At 35.8% G+C, this 24,056-nt stretch overlaps 2 protein-coding genes across 5 annotated transcripts; both read right to left on the bottom strand.

The window, feature by feature from the left end:
* Positions 1-1,499: 1,499 nt before the first annotated feature.
* mRpL12 (mitochondrial ribosomal protein L12) lies at positions 1,500-3,650 on the bottom strand. 3 transcript variants are annotated; one of them, XM_071588460.1, is made up of 5 exons: positions 3,488-3,587; positions 3,278-3,394; positions 2,632-2,854; positions 2,423-2,557; positions 1,500-1,853 (listed from the first exon to the last, which is right to left on the bottom strand). In XM_071588460.1, the coding sequence occupies exons 2-5, from the start codon at positions 3,322-3,324 to the stop codon at positions 1,737-1,739; spliced, it is 522 nt and encodes a 173-aa protein (XP_071444561.1). In that variant the 5' UTR covers positions 3,325-3,394; positions 3,488-3,587; the 3' UTR covers positions 1,500-1,736. The 3 variants fall into 3 exon arrangements, with proteins under 3 accessions (XP_071444561.1, XP_071444563.1, XP_071444562.1); XM_071588462.1 differs by lacking the exon at positions 3,278-3,394 and having other exon boundaries at positions 3,488-3,650; XM_071588461.1 differs by lacking the exon at positions 3,488-3,587 and having other exon boundaries at positions 3,278-3,477.
* A 3,903-nt stretch (positions 3,651-7,553) lies between these two features.
* Positions 7,554-24,039, bottom strand: Rpn5 (regulatory particle non-ATPase 5). 2 transcript variants are annotated; one of them, XM_071587550.1, is made up of 8 exons: positions 23,861-24,039; positions 22,645-22,811; positions 22,332-22,568; positions 22,088-22,228; positions 19,668-20,038; positions 13,658-13,835; positions 8,242-8,319; positions 7,554-8,141 (listed from the first exon to the last, which is right to left on the bottom strand). In XM_071587550.1, exons 2-8 carry the CDS (start codon positions 22,804-22,806, stop codon positions 7,917-7,919), a joined length of 1,392 nt encoding a protein of 463 aa, XP_071443651.1. In that variant the 5' UTR covers positions 22,807-22,811; positions 23,861-24,039; the 3' UTR covers positions 7,554-7,916. The 2 variants fall into 2 exon arrangements, with proteins under 2 accessions (XP_071443651.1, XP_071443652.1); XM_071587551.1 differs by lacking the exon at positions 23,861-24,039 and adding an exon at positions 23,715-23,837.
* Positions 24,040-24,056: the final 17 nt, after the last annotated feature.

Below are 24,056 nucleotides of genomic sequence, written 5' to 3'. Positions count from 1 at the left end.
CTTATTTTTCCTAAACACCATATTATCTTCACACCATTTACCCATCAAGTCAATGTTTCTTAGCACTACTAAGGTTTAGGTTTAGGTAAGGTTTAGGTTCTTGGAAGTGGTTAGGTTAGTTGTATCATCTGCATACACACACGATGACCCACTAACAAAGTAATTAGGGAGTTATCGACACATTACCCCTGCAATTTACACTAGTGCATAATGAACAACTTTCTTTTAACTGTCCTTGATCCCTGTTGTATGTAAGTTTGATTCCCATCTTTAAGTCAGAGTGTTTATTATCAGTTTTTCAGCTACGTATTCATTTTTTGCCCATAATCCTATGGTAAAGCTATATTGGAAGTTTTGAGAGTCTTCTTAAATAAATAAAAACCTCTGTGGGCAAATGAGTGTTTCAAACTAGGGCTTTCCACTGTGTTAAATGGAATATTGGATGATTTTTGCAAGAATTTTAAAAAAGCTGTCAAAATATTTCAAGAACAATTGTTCAAGAATGAATGGAGCAGCAGTTTTTTTATGGCATGCTGGTATGATATGCACAAAATATCCAAAAATCTTGGATAGCACTAAGTCACCATTGCATTTAAGATGGAATAAATTGGCATCACAATAAAATAAATAATTGGCAAGTCGCTTTTAGCAGATAACACAGTCAGCTGATAAAGCAGATGTTATGATGAAACAAATGGAGGCATTAAGACTAACAGCCACTAGATGCATTAAATTTATGATTATTCAATGCATAATGGTTACTACTTCTCACAGTTAGCTTACGCTATATATATATTTCCAAGTAAATTTCATATGGGTGTCATCATACAATAGATAAGGCTGCCACAAGACGAAACAGAAACATTTCTATTTCATATACACGCAATAGTTTTGTGTTACCAAGAAAATTTAGTTTTGGTTCCTGAATTTGTGCTTAAGAGAACAGATCAACGATGCTCTGTAAAATTTATTACATTGCAAAGAATTATTTTATGAAGAATACATGATACCATGGTACTATCTTTCTTTCCTTCATGATAGAATTATTTGGCCTGTCAAACCATTCTGTACAAAATAGCAGTCGTATGACATTTGCTGATACATGGAAAATACAAATTTTGAAAATATGTCTGTGAAAAAGATACTAAGCAATTACTATTGTCCAGAAATTTTCTTATGGTGAACCTTTTCACTCGAAATTTGGATAACAATATTACTGTAGCTGTACTTTAAAGCATTCTTTCAAAATCTGAAATCACAGATGACTCAAGAAATTAAGTAAAAATCAACAAAACAGAGAAGAAAACAACGAAGCCTTAATTCACTATACTCAAAGAGAATAGCAATAAATGAACATGGAACTGGCAAAATAGCTGGACTTCAGAATGACTGAATTATAGCATTTTAACTCGCAAGCTGTAATTAATTTGTGAGAGAATTAATCCATTCAAACACCTTGTGATACATTATAGAGATACAATCAAAACTGGGAGATGAGATTTAAATAAAGCATCATCTTTATAAAGCTATGCTACAAATCTTTATTGTTGAACAAACATAATGGCAAAAATAAAAATGTTACCTTCTCACATGACAACAATGAACAGACAGTACCGACAGAAGATTTAAAATGGCTACATCTTGAAATTCAGTCACTTGTGATTCACAGTATTTCTGATGAGTACTATTTAGCACCAAGAATCAATTAACAAATGTTTCTATACTTAATTTCCTGTTCACTCAATTTCACAAATAGCACCCACTTTGACCAATGCTTCTTTCAGCTTTTCTGCTTCTTCTTTGTTAAGATCACCCTTAACCACTGTGGGTGCACTTTCGACGAATTTTTTTGCCTGAAACAAGTATATGCTTGATGTAAGTCTTGGAATATTAAAAACAAGGCAATTAGAAAGCCATCGCATTTTTGCAAGTCATTAGAAGGCATGAAATAATGCTCAAATAAGTGCACAAAATAGTCTGTATCTGCCAGATGGCTATCCAAAATATACACCACGTATCTTATCCATATCCCTTTATGCATTATATGTATTGGATATAGAGTAAATGTATGACTGGGTGTCCATCAATTCATACCTATGAATAAGTGATGAATGCACACAAAAAATCTTTATCAAATTAATATAGAACCAGGATAATGCGATAACCTGACGCCATTCTGCCGTTGGTACAGCTTATTAACAATGGATATAAATGAAATGATGTACAGGAATATCTACGTTTGGATATTGGATAACATTTGCATATTCATTGTATGTAATCTGCATATCCAATGGATATATTTACATGGTGGAAGACTTTTGGCTGTGTGGGGCATGCCATAGCTATTATACATTGATTAGAAGTGGCTACGCAGCATTTTTCAAAAGTTTAAGCGCATACAAGGTTAATGAAAATCGAGTACCTGAACTAAGTTCATTCCCTCCATAAGGCTTTTCACTTCTTTAATCAAGGCAACCTTCTTAGAATCATCAAATTTTAGTAATTTTACTGAAAAACTAGTTTGTACGACCTTGGGGGCAACTTCCTCTTCTTCTTCCTGGAAAAGAAAATCACCGGTATTATCTTAGATTCAACATCCTAGAGAGCATTTCGTACAGAAGTATGCTATACCTTTGCTACAGGGGCTGATTGCGAGACAGCCATCATGGGTGTGTCTGGAAGATTTAGTGTTTTCCTCAGAAGAGCACTTAATTCTGCCACTTCGATCAAATTTAAATTAGCTATGTCATTCACGATTCGATTGAGTTTAACTGATTCGACTTTGGGCTCATTTTCTGGTGTGGGCATACTTAAAATTTGAGTGGAAAATTGAGGGTATGCCCTGGACATTAAGCTGAAAGGAAAACATACTTTAGAAACAAAACATCTTGACATGACAACAAGCTATTAACAAACCGACCTAAAAATGTTGCATTACAATATGCTCTTGTCTACTGGGCCCGGATAAAAGGTTTAACAGTACTCCAAATACCTGGTGGTACTACAGTCACTATACACTGAGAATTCCCTCGAAGAAAAAAATAAACCTATTGGAAAGTTTTTTAGAGGCATGAAATCAGTTGATGTGCCTATTAGTAAGGTTCGAATCGCCTTTATAATCACTCTACAAATAGTATTCTCATGGTTTAGGGTGGGCTCTTAAATAGCTCGCTTTATACCGCCGCCTTACTATCCTCCGCGTTACTTACCATACGTAATTATCTTAATAATACTTAACCACTATTTCTATATTAACAGCCCATAGAAGTTAAATTACCATTTACATCTGCGAATACGCTGAAGATTACGAACGAACGAGTTCATTTCCTTTGACTTCTGATGAAACGAAATTTAGATACAGCTTCAAAGCTCCAGGATGCTTCGGCAAAAATTCCTAAATTGAAAATATGACAGAGCTGTTTCAACAGAGAAGGCTTCACACAAGATATGAATACACAATTACTTAGTAATTTGAGTAATACCATACCTTGATCTAAGGTGCCGACACTCTCGAAAGCAGGGATAATCGATCAATCGTAGTGAAGTGGCTTGACGACTGACGTCGTAGTCGGAACTCGCCGTATGATGCTGAATTTACTATAACCATTAGGCTTGCGAGAAATGAGGCAGAAAAGAAATTATACTAATATGGGAACTCTTGATTGAAATATTATTTTCAGTTAACATTTAATTAGCTTCTACCCCTATGACGAAAGAGTGGAAGACGAGGGAAATACGAAGTGGTTTGATCCGCGGGACAAAGAATAATAACGAGATGTTAGTTCATTGACAGACGGCATGTTCTTAGGCGTAAGAACTTCCTGGAAAATATAATGGAGAGGAAAATATTAGGGAAAAAGATGACGAAGGCCAAGAAAGAAATTAATGAATGATATGAAAAGTATTATGAGCGTGACCTCAAATTAGCTGAAAGAACAGCAATGGAGAGAGACCAATTACTGGGCCCCGCCGTTAGAAGACTAGGATGAGTTCATTGATGCTTTTCCCTTAGGTTACTTTCACCCCTCCATTTTATGGTAACTAATCGGTATTTTTGTAAAATATGGCGAGTTAATAAATCGAAGAACCTCAAGCCTTATTTCCGTCATTTCATGATCTTTTATTGTAGTTCTATCTCTTGATGGTGGACAGTTAAGGACATTGAAGAATACATGGTTTTGGGGAGGTACTTGGTTAACATGCACAGGGAATTCATATGAATAGGTGTGGTATCAGTGAGGAATAACAGAATTAATAAACTCATATCAGCTTTTGGGATCTCGGGTTGAACTCGAAATAAAAGATATCACGTATTCCTCTGCTGAAACACGTTCAGTGTCCACACCTTACTTCATGCGCATGCCCAACTTAGTTGTATTTCTCTATACTGCCTTTATTATATAGTCAATGATGGGAGGATCATTTCAAAGTTCATGCCAACTAGTTAGCCCGCTAACAGTAGTATTTACTTTAAGCACTGCTGTATGTCTATTCAATAAGTACTTCCTACCTACCCACTTTTTGAAAGTGACCCATCATGAACTTTATTCAGTAAGTATAATGTTAATGCGTGTTAATACATGTGGGTACAAATGAATCGAAATAATTATGCAGTATAGGATTTCAAATCTAGAAAGTGGAGACAACGATTTATCTAATTGTTTTCCATGTTGTGTACTCCATAGGAGAAATTGTATTACTTACATCTCAATGCATACACATTTACATTAAGGCCAGGGGTGTTCATCTTGTTGAAATATGCCCGTAATTGTACATATATTTGTGTTTGACGACGTCATTTCGTACATTATACGAATTATCAGTGGATAAAAATTTTATTATAACGGTTTCAAAAGTTAACGCCTTGTTTCCTGGTCCGGATTTGTGTGTGAAAGCTCTCTGGTAGCAATCTTCAGCCATAACTTTAGGATGAGCAAAATTAGCTTTCGTGCAAAATACATATTGTTAAATTTATCGAACAACAATTGAATTCAAATTCATTCCGCAAAAATACGAAGTGATTACGCAATGGATTAACTTAGTGCATTTATGAGTTAATCGTTGCAGATCGGTGAAATATAAAGCATAAATTTTCCAAAACCAAATTTGGATGTCTAGTTTCAAAATGGATAAAAATGCAGAAAATATGGCTTTATACGATGTTTACATGACAGAACTTCTTATAAATGAGGACAAAATTTTCCCAGCAACATTTTTTAATGGGTTTTACAAGTCCATCCAAAATATTCGATGGGAATAAAAAGTCACAGATTCATGCCTCTTCTTTGTCTACTTCTAATGGCAATTGTATTGCAAGATTTATGTGCGATGACAACTGAAGAACCATACGTCACCTGCTACAGGTAGTAATTCTCGAGCGGTAGTCGCCCTTCATTGCCAGAACTCATTCGTAAAGTCGATCACATTTTCTTGGAAGAACTAATTGACGTGGTTTCCCATTCTCTTCTAAAATAATGCTTTTAACAAGACATCTTCACTCAAATAGGGGTCTGATTCCTATCCTTCAACCTTACTTACACAAGTTACCCTACCAGAAGCAATTCTCTCGGCTCCCACAAGCGTAGCTCTACAAGTCACTAGAATGTACATACCCTTCCCCAACTACAGGGTTGTTGGTCATGGAGACAGATGCTCATATTTATATAATCTACCATATGTGAATATGATTATAAGATGAATAAAGTATATTATTATTATTGTCAAGAGGTGATGGCTGGGTGAAGGGAAGGAACAGGGTGGGCAAGTGGTGTGAGATTGGAGAGGAAAAGGGGGGGGAGAAGAATTATGGTGTTAAGGAGTTGGGCGTAGTGGTTCCTCATTAGTCTGGTGTTATAAGTAATTATTTAACAACTTCATTGGGGCCTATATTGAGAATTCATAGTCCCTTCTTCCACCTAACCCCTGTACATTACATTAAAGACAATTGCAAACACCCAAGCCCTAGGTGGAGGAAAACCCACGTAGGCAAAAATCGCACCCGAGACAATTGGGTTGGCAAGGGAGGACGTCATTATGCCGGAAAAGGTAATTAGGGCAATGAGAGGAGTGAGTTATCTTGTGTTTTGTTTGGGAGTAGCTGTTAGATATCTAGGGTGGGGAGTGAATAAGAGATCATTGGAATGGGTTCCTTTCTTATACAGGTCAATATGGCCATTTGCATTTGGATGGCGATCCAACTCCCTTTCATTTCTTTGTGCATCATCTGTCTTATTAAGCCAGATTGATGATCTTCACCAAGGAGATTGGTTGCAAATTGTGGCATTCCTGTTTCTTTGATAAAATGATTATGGTGGGCTCTGTGCACACCCAAATACCTAAGACACATTACCTTGGAATCTGAACATTGTATGTAATTAACTAGACCCTTGATGGATTGCCTCAATGGTATCTTTCACTATAGGGAGCAAGCTCTTTAAAGTTTCAATATGCAGATTTGATGTTCACGTCTTGAGGGAGATTTCCTATTTTAAGTAAGGTTTGGCCTCAATCTGGCTAAACTCCTTGCCAACCACTTTGAGGAAATTATGTGATAATTTTTAGTGTTCATTTCTGTACTTGGATCCTCAAGTTTAGATGCTCCGCCAATATCAATAAAAAGAATTTAGTATTTATGTATATATATATATCTCCCTTCCATGGACTACAACCTTGACATGGTATAAGGGCTTGTGCCCCTAGACCTGGGCTGGTGTGAGCAATGATGGCATATAGGAGCTGGATGAAAGGTAGTCTGTGCAGTATCTGTGCCTCGGTGAGGGATCTGCCCCAGTGGGGTCAAATGTGATGGTGTCACATTAAAAATACTATTGAGGAAGGCAACGGGAAACAACCTCATTTATTATTCTCAAGATTTATATGGTGAACAGGATAGATAAATGAGCTGTTTTGTTAGGAGAGGCAAGATATTTATTTGGTAGTTTCGTCCATCAAAAATCTGGCTAAAATGGTGGATTACCTTAAAAACAAAAATGTTTATGAATATGTATAAATACACATGCACGTATTATACATTTATATATTATAGATTCCTAATGAACAACTGAATGGCCATATGAGTTTTAATGTTTCCATTTTATAAACAGACCCTAAGTAGGTAGCTTAACTTTTGTAAAAAAGAATTCTACCTCAAATTTAATTTTGGGCAATGATACAAATAATGTGAGTACATGTTAATCCAATGGGTCGAGCAGTTGACTAGTGACTGGAGGACCCTGTTCAATTCCCTTACATGCCTCTAGGCACCCAAGCTGCACAGTTTTCTGGGTTCTAGATATTCCTGGAGAGCTTAGGCAGCACAGTGAAAGAATATGGCCATCCTACCCTGATGAGTGAATTTCATGTGCCATTGGGTTTAGTAATAGGTGAGCTCTACCCTCATTTGTGAAAACAACCATTGGTTTGATAGCTTTGGTTTTGGATGCAAAAAATTAACATCTCTTAAATAAAAAAACTAGCCTTACCCCTGAAGTAACAATAATAATGATAGTAACTAATTGAAATCACATTAGCGATTATTGGAAAATAAAAAAATGTTTAAAAAGGTAATACAAAATTTATTATATCAGTATCTATTATAAATTAAAACCCATGTCTGGATCCAGGAATGGGCAGAGACAAAGCTTAAATGTCTTAGTGGTGCACTTTGGGAGAAAAATATATTATGAAAAAATAAAGGATTTTATGAGTTTAATACTTAAATAATTATATATTTTTCTACATATCTTAGAGAAAATAAAATTATTGACATAATGATGCCGAAAATGGAAATTAACGATCAGTATGAATTAATATTTAAATTAATTTTATAACAAGGGATCAGATGTGTTAGTAATGACTTCAATTAAAGGAATTTTTATTATTATTTAATAGAGGCAGACAAGCATTGGTAAACATAGTCATTCTTTCACAGCAAGAAGATGTTTATGAATCATCTCTTCTTTGTTGATCAAATGTGTGGTACGATTTAGGGTTTGCATTAAAGAACTCAAATGCGATGCCCATTCATTAAGGACATCACTGGGATCCTTACTCTCGGCAAAGCTTACAACCCCTGCTGGTCTATCTGTCTTGGCACAAACCATCTTTTTCACAACTAAATTTGATAAAAATTCTTCTGTCTCCTGAAATACAATGAATCCAAATTAAATAATGTCAAGGCACGTCAATATTCTCAAACATCAACAACTAAATATATACACTAATGTGATAAAAATAATTTACCTCCACTGGGAGATCAAGCAGCTCAGCCATTCTTTTTAATGATATTCTGGTATAATATTTAGCCATCACTCGAATATTCTGAAAGCAAGAAATTTATATTTGTTTAATTTCCAATGAATTAATTTTAAGTTTAAAATTGGGATTCAACCTGCTACTAATTCTCTACTCGGTTTTATGCAGTAGGGATCTATTCTCTGTCATACGCACATTTAAAGAAATGAAGAATTTAAAATATGAGTTTATAGAGGCATGCCACAAATCAACTGGTTTGACATGAGTGAGGAATGCTGCAAAATGAAAATGTTTAGATACAGGAGCACATTAGAGAAATCAAAGGAATCAGGAGAAACATCATAATCTTCAACATTTTGTTCATATCATATGATGCCCATATCAATGCAACCTCAATGTTTGATATGAGTTTATTGAGTAATATTTATGATGGATGGCTATACATTTTATGGAGCGGAATGGCTATACTTTTTATGGAGGAACTCAAATTTTTGTGACAGCTGCAAATGGAGAATTATTCAAGTTGGATATTACAGGATCGCACCCAAAAGTGGTAGGACTGATTTTCTCTGGCACGAACGGAGCGGTGGAGGGGGGATCTGCCTAGCAGGGTAAGGTGGAGGGGGCTCTTAGCAACAGACCGACACCAACCTCAGCCACCTGCGGGCTGTCGTTGAGTGAGGACACCGTTTTTAGGGAAGCAAGTTTTTTGTCCGCGTCAAAAAACAAAATGAATCTGAATTTAGAGCGATGTTATTCCGTGAAGTTTTGGGCGAAACTCGGGATGACGGCAACTGAGACCCTCGATATGATGAAGCAGGCTTATGGGGAAACTGCCTTAAGCCGTTCCACAGTATTTGAGTGGCACAAGTTGTTTAAAGAGGGTAGGGAGCTCATTGAAGACGACCATCGCTCCGGACGGCCGGCGACGGCAAGAACTGACACGAATGTGGACAGAGTGAGGACACTGCTGAACACAGACCGACGCTTAACCAGTGAAGAAATTGCAGACCAGTTGGGTCTGTCTGCATCCAACGTCCAACGCATTATTTCACAGGATTTGGCCTTGCGCAAGGTGTGCGCCAAGATGGTGCCGAAAACTCTGAGTGTCGACCAACAGCTCCTGGCCAAATACGGCATTGCCACGTTGCCGCACCCGCCCTATTCTCCCGATCTGGCACCACCGGACTTCTTCTTCCCCCTGATGAAAAGACAGCTCAAGGGACGACATTTTGATTCGATAAAGGCTGTTCAAGAGGCTTCGACGAGGGTCATCAACGGCATCCCCAAAGAAAATTTCCAGCGGGCGTACGGGGAATGGGAGCAATGTTATACGTCAATAAAATTCTTGTAAAAAAATCAGTCCTACCACTTTTGGGTGCGACCCTGTATGATAACTGAGGCATTAACTTAGGTTACACATGTACCTGAATCATCATAATTGACACCAAGATTCAGTTATTATCAAATGCCAGATTAAAGAATAATCTGCAAAACATTATAAGGATATTGATACATTGATGCATTTATTTGTCAGAAGATTTGGTGGATATTCACAAACACACAAATATAGGACATGTCAGATATTAACTTCACAACTTAAGAAAAAATTTAATAAAACTTTAAATATAGTACTATATTGGTATACATACCAATACACTACAATAATTACATATTATTTGGTCTGAATTGAACTGCAGGGACAATGCCAGAAATTCCTTTACAGAAAAGAACATATTATTTTTTAATAGGTTAAACAACTTTTTCTTGAAAACAAGTACTTTTGTTTCATATTTGGTTTTACAGGGAAGTTTATTGAATTACCTTATATTAAGTATTCTGATAAATGGCTTGAGTGGGTTATTGTATAGTGACTATGGTAATTTCAGTTAGACCTATACTGAGAAATATTTGTAAAGAGAATTGCATGGTAAATGACAAGGAGCATTGCTCAAAATATGTATAACCCTCATTGATTTTGAAGATTATGTTTACATGATGGGAGGAACCCCAGAAGAGGAAACTAAAAGTAATACGTGAATAAAAGTCACCATGATAAATGGATAGAAGGCCCTCCTGAATTTACAGAATGTCTAATATTTCTTATTAGGAAGCAAAGGAACCTTAACTTTCTAAATGAAGATGTGTTCCTTTCAAGACATGTTCCTATGCAAAATAATGCCAGGAGCTGGGCATTGAAATTTTGGAGAATGCTTACAAATGGTGAGATTGCTTGCAGTGAAAACTTTGCTTTTATCAGTGCATTAAATCAGGCTCGACTTGTTTAAATTGGGTTTGAGGAAGTTAAGAAGATACCATTAATTAAAAAGCTGTGCTACTTCAGCTGCTCTTTCTGACAAACTGTGCACTGCGGAGGCTAACACAATTATCTTTGCATCATCAACATACAATCATGGGTATTTTCCCTTAAAGGACTTAAGCTTACCTCGTAGATCATTTATATAAATTAAAAATAAAATAGAGCCAAGTACAGATTCCTGGGGAACACCCAGTGTCACTTTTCTACGAGGAGAAACAAATTTGGATTAACTTCTTGAGAGCTCCACATGCTGATGTAGTTAACTTCATCCATTCGTAGGATGTTCCTCTTACACCATAATGTTTCAGTTTATACTATAGTAGCTGGTGGTTCACACAGTAAAAGGCTTAAGCGAAATTAAAAAAATAATCACTAAGTTTCAGTTCTCTTATCCAAACCTTAAGTGTTTGAATCACCATGTGATAGGTGGCTGTTGTAGTAGGCCTTGTTTTTCTATATCCATATTGAGATGTGGAGAACAGGTCAGGTGTTTCAAAATATGGTACTAGACAGCAATAGAAAACTATTTCAAATATTTACCTCAACTGGTTCAACACGGATATTGGTCTGTAAGAATTCACGGCAATTGGCTACCTTTAACTTTCTATTTTGGCACTATTTAGGCTGATTTAAGAAGGTTTAAGAAAATTCTGATTGTTAAGGATTCATAAATTAAGAATAACAGCTGATCTTTGATTGTATTAAATGGCCTTTTAATGACTATATTGGGGATGATACCATCTAATCCAGGACCAAAATTGTTAGGGAATTTATTCATAATGTTGGTCAGTTCCATGGCTGAACATGGGAAGAGATATAATGAATTACATGCGCTAGGAATATGAGAATAATTAGCTGAATTCATTGAATCTGTGGGATTTTGATGGGATAGGTAGAAATCGTTCAGAATGGAGGCAATTTTAGAGTAATCTTGAAGAGAATTTTCACCAGAGTCAGGCAGTTGAAGATCTTGTTGTAAATTATGTGTACCCTTGGATTCCTTAATAGTTTTACAAATATCTTTAGATTTATTGTCTGTATTGATAAGCCCAAGGTTGTTCAAAGATTTTCTGAAGACTCAGGTTAGGCGATAACTTTTCTTCAGTTCTGAATAATCCTGACAGTTGGCTGGATTTGATTTGTTTTTGTAATACATCCTTCTTTTGTAATATATGCTACATCTATCATTTTCTTTAAAAGCCAACGAATTTCATCTGAAACCCACATATTTCTGTATTTAAGTGACGAGTTTTTGTTTTTTTGTATTCTTCAGGTCAAGGGTAAAACAGATTTAAAAATAGTGTACATAGCTGGAATAGAATATTCAAAGCTTTCAGTATAGGACTACAAGCAAACAAATAAGATCACTCATGGGAATTTAATAATTCACAAAAGGGGATTATGCTCTTATCAGAGAAATACCTTTTGCAGTTTTTTTACTTGCATTGGACATGGAAAAAGCAATTATAGAGAGAAGTGGGTAGTGATCAGACAGGTGGACATTGATGATATATTCGTCTGAAAAAGTTCAAGGTCGACATTATTCAATACATTATCATTTATGCTATTTCCAAGGGTGTAGAAAGAGAACAGCCCAAAATAATTTTCAATGGACCAGATGATGTTATTCTAGATATTCCCGCAATGGGATCCCAGAGGAGGGTATTAATAACACCTAATGTTTACCACACCTAAAAGAAACATGACATGGAATGAAATTTTTCCTAAATAAACACATTTTCAGCTTCTCTTCTAATGAAGATCCCCCATACAACAAGAATCTCAATGTAAGAACATGGGACTTCACCCTAAGTTCAGATAATTTCTTTTAAGGACCCACCAAAGGAAGTTCTGTCAAGTCCTACATCAGAACAAAATCGATGGATATCTTCCACCACAGCAATGAAGTTAAAAGCCTTGAAGATCATTCCAAGTGGGCACTTAGTGAACTCCCAGAAGAGACAAAAGCCATAATAGGTAAAAAGTTCCTTAAAACTAAACTAGATCGAAATTTTTAAGTGGATAACTATAACACTTGTTTAGTAGCCAGGAGTCTCAATATTACAGAGAAGATTAAGACAAAATGTTTCATTCAGGAGTAAGATATGAGAGAGCATTCACGTTCTTCTGATACTTACAGTATAAAAAAAGTTCACATTTATCAAATAGATCTGAAGAGTGCTCTCTTAAATGAAGAGCTGGATGAGATCTACATGAACCAGCCACCTGGTTCTGAGAAACCTGGCCAAAAATCAAAAGTACTAAAAGGTATTTGATCATATGCAAACAGTGTATGCTTGGAAAAAACACTTAACAATGTATTTGAGTGGTTGAAAAGGGGTATTGTTGATCCCTGCTCATATAGGGACGTACAATGCCTTGTGTTTATTTATTCCAAATAAAATCAATCAAAATTCTATTAAATTGAGTCATGCTGGAAAATATTTGTTAGCTAAAATCACCAAACTGGTTGCACACCTGGATGTAAAATTTCCTGAATGCCATATTGAAAAAAATTGGTTATTTTTTTACTGTTTCTGAATAACATCAAGCACCTGTGAGTGTGACCTGTAGTCATGGAGATTTTCCAAATAAATCATGGCTATAAATACCTAGTAAGTATTACTGTATTTTCCCATCGATAACATGCATGTTCAGATGATCAAAAAAAATTGCAATGCATAATATATAATGAAAATTGAAAAAATCCAAACATTTACATACCTATGCACACAATAATTTAAAGAGGATATTTGAAGGTCCAAGAAAATATTTGAATTGGTAAAATTTAGAAAATTCACATTCCGGGAGAAATGACAACCCCTTTTTGAAACATTTATGATACCACCTGATATCCGTAAATGGAAGTACCCAAAAAGAGAATGAGGCGATTAAAACACTCACATGCACAAAAAAAATCATAGAACATTCACTTTGATGATCAACTTTCTGTATTAACTATATACAATTTCCACCATTAAATCCAATACATGCACACTTGTTAATGTAGCCATACTGTCAGTTGAAATGAAGGAAAGGATCATATGATTTTTATTCCAAATAGAATTTTTAAGAAATACTTACATGCTCAACTACCCTACTTCTAAGATCTGACCACCTCTTCAGCCCTTCTTCAGTATTAGGTGAAAACACATCAGTTGGGGGGCTGCCCGGGGAGCCTTCTTTTAACTCTTTTTCATAAATTTCACACAGGCCAGACCACTTGATAAGTTCTGGATTGATGAAGAGTCGTAGAAGATTCCTGAATAAGAATAAGTGAGCAATACAGTTACAAACAATAATTCAAATATTAATATAAATGAAAGATTTATGTCCACAAGATAGTCTCACTTTGTGAAAATTCACAATATCCATAAGGGAAACATCAACATGCAAATTTTCATATGATAGTTTTTCTTCAACATTTGAAAAACTATAGGGTTAAATTTTACAAAGTGATGATATTTTTGTGGATTATTTAATACTCTACCATTTAAGGTAGGTTTCAAATGGAAATACAACAAACATTTCTTAGCCTAACCTAATAAGACAATCTGACACCCCAGAATACGTTAACTTTCTTTCTTTGATACAGCATGCAGTTACGTTCTATGATTCAGCATATATTCCAACTCCTTTCATTCGGTTTAAACGCCAAAACTTCCCTTCTCCTACCTCTCTTGCTGAAGGTTCTCTCCTCTACCACCACTCTCCCATCTATTACCTCCTTCAATATTCCATGGCCTTCCTAAACCCAAACTGTTCGTTTGCCCTACTCTTCATTCTCTTATTGATGACCTTCAATGCCCCCAAAATGAAATCAAACCTAATCCTCAATAGTCCTCGCATGCAGCTGCCTTTCCCTTTTTTGGGATGGAAAGTGACACTGATCAGATGAAATCATCCAGGCAAATTCCTTCCTCATAAATGCTATGCACTATTCCATAAAAATTCTACCTTAGACATTTTCCTTTACCTTTTATCAATTCTATAGGGAAATTTTCAATCCCCGCAGCCTTATTTAATTCACTTAATCCCTATCCATCTAGCATTCTTTGATTAATTATGGATATTAAAATGAAAATATAATCGTACACAACGAAGAAAATAATTTCAGGCTTGATAACATGGAGTCATACGTTATTTTTTTGCACTAGTCCGAAAACAGCACTTCAGCCTTTAAACAATGATGTAACAATATTATAATTACATACACCCAAACCTAGGTAGAGGAAAAACCACCTAGGTGGCAATCGAACTCGTGACCTCTGGGTTGGGAGGCGAGGACATTTCCCCACCACCGCCAGGGTCAGCACTATAGAGATAATGAACAAACTTTGTAAAATCCACTGCATAATATTTTATTATTATGACTTGAATTTTTCACTTTGCAACATCTTAAAACTAATAATGTCACAATATGTCAAAACCTGGGTTATATTAATAAAAATCATTAGTGGATTTCATAAAGCTTTATCATTATCTCCATGCCAGAGTACACAAATTTATTTGTGTACTATGGCAAATTTTTCTTTTACATAACAACTTCCTTAATACAAGTAAGATCTGGTACTTTCCTGGCATATTTGCTTGATGAAGTTTTCTTGGGTCTTCCACCAGGTCAGGGGTTCCATATTGGCCGTCATTACTGAGGCCGTGATTACTACTACCCTGAGGATGATGCATGAGTCACGCATTGAAACGTTGGCCAACATGGAACCCCTGAACAGGTGGAAGACCAGAGAAAACTTCATTTTCTTAATACAACATAAATAGTCGAGAGTAGACTGAAAAGAAAACGATTATTAGCATCCACATACAAAATTATAATAAGCACACTTTAATTTTACCAAAAAAAAATATCCTTATCAATCTGCAAATTTCAGCAGGAAAGTTTGCAATATACCTAAAATAGCCATTTATGCATGGAAATGAATATGAAAATATGTACCAGAGCAAAAGAAGCTTAACCATTACTATTTTTTCTGTGGATACAATTTTATTGACTACTTTTCATGCACTGCACATTATTTAGTACAGCTTTTTATATTATGTTACAAGACTAAGAGAATGAGATGAATGAAAGTGTTCTTAAACTAATTGTATTTATTTCCATTCAAATTTTAGAATTAATTCTCAAATGCAGTTGCTATTTAGACCATATTATAGCCTAGAATTGCCAGTTTGTCAATGCAATTTTGTGCAAAATAATGTGACTTCGAATTTATATTTGTGGTTTCATTTGAAAGAACATGAACACTAGTTCACCGTGGCAGAATTTACTATACCCAATAATGAAACAATTGCTGAGAAACCTGAAGGTGCAGCTGATGATACTAATTGTAAATTTTCAAATAAAGAAATAATTGCAAATTCACAAAGATTTATGAGATTTCATTTAAACTAATGGTAAAAATAATGAAGTGAATAAATATACCAGGATACAAATAATAATGAAGATAACTGCCAAGAATGGCAGGAGTACGTGAGAGATATGTACAAGGCAAGTGAAAAACCTGAACAGCTAAATGTGGAGGAGTAGAAGGTGGACTAACACTGCATCTTGATGAGAGGACATCTTGATGGGTGAAGTTGTGGTAGCATTATAAGAGATGAAATCAGAAAGGCATTAATGTAAATTAAATACCTGCTGGGCTCCTGAAATGCCTGTAGGAAGAGGGATTAGTAAAATTGAAATCCCTCTGCAACGAAATTTACTGTAAGGGACAGTGGCCACTGAATTTCTTAGGAACAGAGATGACACCATTACCGAAGAATAAAGGTACATGAAAATGTGAGGATCACTGTACAATAAGTGTCATTACTCATGTAGCAAAGGTATCGCTAAGAGTGCTGACTAGAAGACTGAGCAAAATCATGGAGGAGAAAGCAGAGGAGGAACAGTATGGTTTCAGAAGAGGAATGGGCACAAGAGATGCTGTAGAAAAAGTGCATACCGTATGAGAGCAATGTCTGGAGAAAGGGAAAGACTTGTGAGTGTTTTGTTGTTTTGATGAAGGCTTTAGACTATGTGAAATGGGAAAAACTTATGAAAATTCTAAAAGAAAAAGGTGTGAACTGGAGTGATAGAAGACTGATTGAAAATTCGCACTTAAATCAGTAGGTGCGTATTCGAATTGGTGAACGAGGACAGGTTGGTTTGATAATGGGAGAGAGTGAGACAGTCTGTCTCTTCCCCTCCCTCTTCAACCTTCATGTCGAAGACATGGTCAGAACATGCTGGAGAGAAGATACAGGAGTGTCAGTTAGAGGAAGAACAACAGTCAAATTAGATGTTGCAACATCTGTATGACATGAAAGAGGAACACACCTTGATGATGAACAGGAGCAGAACCAAGATGATGAATGTTGGTGGAGATAATGAAATAGATATTGAGATGAAGGGGGAAAGACTGGAACATGTAAGAGGTACAAGTTTCTGGTTACGAAGGTAACAAAAAGCTTGAATGAGAAGGAAATTGAAATCAGGATAGCAGGAAATGAATTAATGGCAGAGAAGAGGCCTCCATGGACCTGTCAACTACAAGAGATGATCTATGATGATGAAAGATACCAAGAAAGACAAACTTAGTCTAAAATTTACTTAAAGGCTTAGTTGGTCACTAATTCACGATCAGAAATATCTCAAAGTGCAAAAACTCATGGGATATACTTGGATCTGCAAATGAAGACAAGGGCCTAAGCAGGCGTTTAGGATTGCTGAAGACACCATTCCAAATTAGGCTGGAGAATTTTGGTAGCATGGTGTTGTATGTGGGTAGTCTGAAAAGATTCAGATGCAACAGATGAACTAGACAATTTTTCTTCAACTTTATTTTTCAACATTTTTCAATCTTTAAGTTAATATACTTTTTCCAGCAAGGCTCATAACTTTTATAACCCTTCCAAATAGTAGTTGATGTTACTCTCTTATTTACAGTTATGAATCGACATAAAAAATCAAACTTGCTTTGCTTCAACTGCTCCAACAGGGCCTTGAAATGTTCATTAAAGTGCATTTTTGGTCCAAAGTGAGTAAACGATACACCCTAAGTGTGGATAGCTTACACATGTCCAATTGTTCAATCAACATATGACAAATGCAGTCATCCAATATGCCCATAGCCTCTGCCATCTCCCTAATAGTGATTTGACAGTCATCCAGTATCATTTGGAGAACTGTTTCAATGTTATCATTAGTTGTTTTGGGATTTGGCCGACCCAAATGCTCATCAACAGCTTAGCTGGTACAGCCATATTCATATTCAGCTTCCCTAAATTTCATGATCGTAAATGATGTAACAGAGCCCCTGTACACAGCATCCAACTAGTCTTTCATTTGTGTAGGCATATTGCCTTCCAAAAACAAATATTTAATTACAGTTTGAGGTTCAATTTTTTTCATTTTCAAAAAACCCTCAACGACTCACTCAAAAGATAGTAAAAAAACGATTGGGTGTCCAAAATTGCTGAAATTTTGGCGAGTACCTTTCAATGCATTCGCAAACTTTTGCAGAAGTGTGTTGCATATCTTCATGCTGAGGTCAGAACGTTTTCAGATCACCTACATTTGTAAAAGATTCAATATTAAGTTTCAGATTGGTTATGCAAACATTGGATGTCCTGGGAGGACAATGATGAGCCCACTGAACATGATTATGCTTAGTGGCCAGCCATTCAACCTATGGTGATGGCATTTAAATATTCATAATCTGCCCTTATGTCAAATCCGTTAGAATCGAAACTGCAACAAGAAGATTTGGGCGAGGATGAATGTGATGTACTGTTCTTGACAAGGAGTTTTGAGGAGAAAGAAGGGAACCAAGTAAAGTTCCACAAGTTTCGACGAACTTTATGACTGCCATGAAACAAGAGCCTGTCATAAAAAAGGCTATAAAATCATATTTTACAAAAAATGAAAATGTAAAAAATAATACTATAAAAGATGAGGTTAGTCCAAACATTAAGTCGTTTCACAGGTTAATAAACCTGAACTTTCATATCTCTATCATATAGATTAATTCTAGAAAGAGAATGGTGAATAATTCAGATTTAAACATAAGGTAATGAGCTTATGAAAACTGCTGTGTATCTTAAAAATAGAACCCCCTTCAAAGTTTGAGAAAGACCAGCTGCTGGAGAAGACATGATCTGGTGACAAAATGGATGAGTTACTTAAGATTTTTTGGCTACATCTCTTATGTACCTGTACCAAAAGAAACTAGAAAGAATATAAATCCAATAGGTAAAATGCATATTTTTGGATAATAATGATCACAAATGCAACAGATTTGTAGATACAGAAATCCCAAGAAGTATTGCAACAGCAAAAGATTCTGTATTCTTACGAAATTGAGTTGCCAGAAAAAAAGCTATGGAAGAGCTGGCTCATTATTGGGGGCAGTTCATACCACTGGGTCAAGTCATTTAAATGAGTAATCACTAAAAATTGCTTACTTTTAGGGACAAACACCAGTCCATGCATATGAATGGCTTAGGCATTAAATAAGTGTCACTTCAACATTAAGATGGCATTGAAGATGAGAAACAGATTATCATTTTTGGATTTTCTGCTCTCAATAGTCCATAATTACTACCAACTCATTTTCATATTTCCAATTTGCATGACGCTCAATGCAAGGATAATTATAAAGAATTGGTTAAACCATAAGCACCGCTAACCCTTAGGTCAGTTTGGTTGGTATTGGCAGAGTTCACCCAATACTAAGCCTGCCGGCATGTAAAATACACACATCAGGGTAAAGGGGCCAGTTCCTTTCCCTGTGCTGGTTTTGGTTTCCCAGAAAAATCTAGTGCCCGAAAAATCACACAGCTTAGGTGGAGCTGAGGTTGCCAAGAGAGGTATGCTCAGGAATCAAACCCAGACCCTCTGGTCAGTAGTCCAACGCTCTACTAATGGACTAGCGTGACCTGGCTATGATAATACAAATTTATTTTCACCCCAATAGAAGCTTATTACTTGTAAATAAAAAGAACGAAAACTAGACCTTTAATTAAGTGATGAAAACCTTTTGAAAAATAAAATTTAACAAATTTCAAAATGAAAAACAGGACAAAGGTTTTTGTGACTTACTTGTATGTTTGCATTTCCTCAATTAATTTGTCAGCAAGGACTCGGTGGGTCAAATCAGCTTGTTCGTTGTCATAAGGTGCCAATACCAGATACAGAACAACATTTCGTAATGAATGCGTTCTTTGCACTGGGTCTTCTTTGATTGATGGAGTATCCAGCACTGCCCGATAGTGCCTGCAGGTTGCAAGATAAGACCCTTCATGCTGGTCTAATTCAATCATTAGTCTGTAGTATTTCAACTTCAAGTCTTGAATTCCTGCATCAGACTCATCCTCAAAGAAGCGAGGGTTAATCTTCTTTGAAATGATCTGGGTCCGAATGTAATCTTGTTTTGCAAGACAAAGACGCATCTGCTCCAAAATCAACTCCACCTATGTTTGAGTAGGAAAGTAATAGTAGACAAGGAACAACTATAATAAATTCCTTTTATCCTAAAAACATGCTTTTAACCAAGATAAATTCAACACCAATAAAATAACTTAAATAACCAACATGGATTCAAGCATAATCAGTGGCAAACACATTTCAGGCATTTCTAAGTTTGCAGCATATGGACACCCACATTTCCATTTTCTTGGAGGCACACTGAAACTCTTCTATTAAACTCATTGCATAGCTTTCTATTCTCCTTTTCCATTCAATCTAATCATAGTCATACATGTTACGCCAAAGTCCTTGAGGTTAAAGCCAACGTTTAAACACATGCATGTTTACCAGACAAATTCAAAAGAACTATGGGAAATATCACAGCAGTTATTTTAGTGCTGAGTTCCCAAGTGACTGGCATGCACACAATTTTTGTGTCCATGTCAGCAAGTAACTTCACTTAATTTACTGTTGGAGCATTTCCAAAGGTTCTTTGAGTTAAAAGATTTAGGTTTGTGAGGGCAAATTTTATATTATCATAATATATCACAATATGACATTTTTAGTCCCTAAGTATTTACAACTTTTTGAGTGTCTTCTAAGTTTTCTGCTAAAAAATTGAAAGGCATTAGTCTACTATGAAGGAACCACAATATGACCCATTTGACAGATACTCTACTCAAAGAGATCCCCACATAGCACCTAAATAGGGAGTGGAACACCAATGCAAAATTATAACATAGCCAGGATTCGAACCTGAGCTGTTGGGCTGAGAAGCCAGTGTACTAGCCACTGCAACATCATGATGCCCAAGCATGGATCAAATATTGTTCACAAATTATTGGCAATGCATACTCATTAACATATAAGACTTTCGTTTTCTTTTGTCCACAGAAACAATTCATCAGAGAAACTCAAAATTAATACAATCTTCAAGGACAGTGACTAACTCAATCAAATTCCATGTCCTCTTTTTAACAAATATTATACAATCCCCTCAAAGAGCATGAAAAGAAAATAAAGTTAAGCAATAGATTCTGGGAAAGTTAGAGAGCAAATATTTCAGCAGCAGCTTCTTCCCACAGATCACTAGATGTCAGCATCACTCTCTGATCATTATAATTACTGAAATGTCTCCCAGGAGTCATTACAACCCTTGAAAACCACAGATGTTAAAATTACCTATTTCCAGGATTTCCACCTCGATTTGTTATTAATCATAACATAACCAGGATATGGCCAGAATTATACATGGCAAGTAGGGTTTTCACCATCAAACACAGGAAGAGCCATTATTTTTAGTCACTTTAAGGATTTAAGAGTCTCAATTCTCCAGGCATACAGGTACAGAAAAGACAGCTCAAGGGACGACATTTAGACTCGATAAAGGCCATTCAAGAGGCTTCGACGAGAGTCATCAACGGCATCCCCAAAGAAAATTTCCAGCGGGCGTACGGGGAATGGGAGCAACGTTATACTAAGTGTGTAGCAGCTCAAGGAGCATACTTTGAAGATTATTGAGTCGATGTAAGTATATTGTCAATAAAATTCTTGTAAAAAAATCAGTCCTACCACTTCTGGGTGCGACCCTGTAGAGCAGGAATTCTGTTCCTCATTTGAAATTACTAGGCAATTTGAACTCATCCCTATTATGCCAAGTTTAATTGTGTGTTTTAGTTATGCGAGGTTTTAGCAATGAGATCACTCACACAACATAAATTGGTGTTCCTACCAGCTTATGATTACTTTTCCTGTCTGATGACTAAAGGCCTTATGATCAGTCTTATTTTTTGCCATATTTTCTCATAAGCATTTCAAAATTCAATTGTTACCCGAGAACATAATATAATATCTCTATCATGAAATGACTACGTTTACCTCCATGGCTTGATAAAAATGGGCGAATGCTCAGGAAGACCAGAGGAACTTGACCTTCAAAAGACGGTCAACTAATTCACTAACAATGAAGCAGATAATATTTGGATACCAAATATCACTGTTATTGTCGGTCTTTAGCCACATGGACTGAAACAAATATTTCCTCAAAAAATTACCTTTTCTCTTTTCTCCATAGATCCATACGTTTCTACTTGCAGTTCCTGTATAACATTCGCAGCTTCAGTCACATTCCCTTCTTCTTCCTTCAGTTTGGCCAATTTGTGGGTAAGTCTTGCCCTCTCCACTTCCACATATATCTGTAACAATTAAGAAGTGCAATATACTGAAAACGAACACTGCGTTTGATCTAAATTATAAAACAAAGCAAATAAAAAAACGAAAAGTCACACAACACATTACTTTTCCTTCAGTCACATTCCTCAAGGTATCGATTAGCTTCAACATTGTTTCCTTATTTGGTGCCTCATCGACATAGGTGCAGCATTCTTGGACCATTTTTGCTACAGCCTGCTTAAGTTGACTCCGTCTCCTTGCAAGAAGTATTATGTGTTCATTCAATGCATTCCAATTTTTTGCTTCAAAACAGATTTGCACAATGGCAACTAAAACTTTCCCGGTAGATATCATGTCAGCACCCTAAAATAAAAATACATTTAGGAGAAAGAGGCCAATAAATTTTTCCATGAAGTAGAAATCACACCACAAAACTTACGGTCCTTGTTTGTTTCTCGAGGGCAAGAAGAGATTCCAAAGCTTCGGTCATGTTGCCTTCAGTTGCCATTTTCTTACAAGTAGGGATTTTTTCATCACAAGTACTACTGTAATCCACTTCCATCTTCACGATCCGTCCTGAATCAATTGCAGCATCAGCCATGATTGCTTTAATTAAAAAGTAAACCAAGCATACTTCAGAAAGTTGTTTTTTTCTAGATTTTGTTCAATTATTTCAATAAAGAAGGGAAGAGCACTTTCGAGTAGACCAATTTATCAGACAATTGCAGGTTGTTGAATCAAAAGTTTCGTATTTTTGCAAAAAAAAAGTTACAGGAACCATAAAGGTTATATGATATCCCTTAGTTCACACATGAAAAAGGTTACTTAAAATTACTTTTGACCACAGCAACGGGAAAAATGTGGAAACAAATTTTGGATGGGAAATTGTCGCAAAGCATCTCTTGGGACATCAAAAAGAAATAGCAATGGCGATTTGACCACTTAATGACATATCAAAATGTATGGTTTTGTACAAAACAGTGACCGTGCCGTGTATTTTCTTAAACTATTACTGCGATCAACACTTTGGAATCGTCCAATTACATTAGGTTTATGCTTTTTTTGAATTTTGTTCAACAATGTCCCTGCATAGTTCAACTCGGAGGCGTTCGTGTGAATGACTCCAATTGCATGGGTCTTACAGAAAAGATAAAACCTCTGACTTAACTAAAAGATAAAACTAAACTTTGAAAAACTTTGACATGCAATTAGATAATTACGACAACATTGCAATATACGCAAAGCAAATAGCACATACTGTGCAATAATTTCTTTAAAGACCACCGAAATGCTCCAACTTAACATCAAAACATACGAAAGATGTATTCAATACTAACAACAAATTCTAGCGAATATGATAAATAGAATTATCTCTTCAATTGTAATAATCTATCATTAAAAAATTGGCTATTTTAAGATAATTTTGCAAAATTATTGAAAATCAATCTACGAGTCTACAAGAAGGGTCACGATCTAGTACAACAAATAGGCCAATGGAATACTTCATACTTTATGACTCCATTTACGGGTTTTCATGCATATAAAAACAGCACTATCAAAACATTTCAATGTAATGCATCGCGGCATTAAAAATGCAGAAAGTGTGAACTAAATCACCGATCTATTTAATTTCTCCCATAAAGAAACAAAATTACCGGGTAACTTGCAACTCCGATGACAAAGCCCTGCTGAAAAACTAGTTTGTCAGCTTCCGGAAACAAAATTGGGCGATATTAATAGAAGAAGTTCATGTAAAAGTTATTCGATATTAGTAATGTTCTTGACCTAAACTGAAGTTTAAATATTTATCATTTAATTTATTAGAAATGTATACATGCTTTTACTTTATAG

The sequence above is a fragment of the Hetaerina americana genome, unplaced genomic scaffold, assembly GCF_022747635.1.
Source record: "Hetaerina americana unplaced genomic scaffold, ioHetAmer1.1.p SCAF_3, whole genome shotgun sequence".
Classification (NCBI taxonomy): Eukaryota; Metazoa; Arthropoda; class Insecta; order Odonata; family Calopterygidae; genus Hetaerina; species Hetaerina americana.
This window is presented reverse-complemented; position numbering and strand designations above follow the sequence as displayed.

Excerpts from the sequence above, each read along its gene's own strand:
- mRpL12 (XM_071588460.1), bottom strand. The coding sequence starts at position 3,324 with ATGAACTCGTTCGTTCGTAATCTTCAGCGTATTCGCAGATGTAAATG. Across the intron at positions 2,855-3,277 it reads CGTATTCGCAGATGTAAATG|CTTAATGTCCAGGGCATACC; the intron begins GTAATTTAACTT and ends TTTTCCTTTCAG. Across the intron at positions 1,854-2,422 it reads AGGGAATGAACTTAGTTCAG|GCAAAAAAATTCGTCGAAAG; the intron begins GTACTCGATTTT and ends TACTTGTTTCAG.
- Rpn5 (XM_071587550.1), bottom strand. The coding sequence starts at position 22,806 with ATGGCTGATGCTGCAATTGATTCAGGACGGATCGTGAAGATGGAAGTG. Across the intron at positions 22,569-22,644 it reads TCGAGAAACAAACAAGGACC|GGTGCTGACATGATATCTAC; the intron begins GTAAGTTTTGTG and ends TTTTTATTTTAG. Across the intron at positions 13,836-19,667 it reads GAGGAAATGCAAACATACAA|GAATCTTCTACGACTCTTCA; the intron begins GTAAGTCACAAA and ends ATTCTTATTCAG.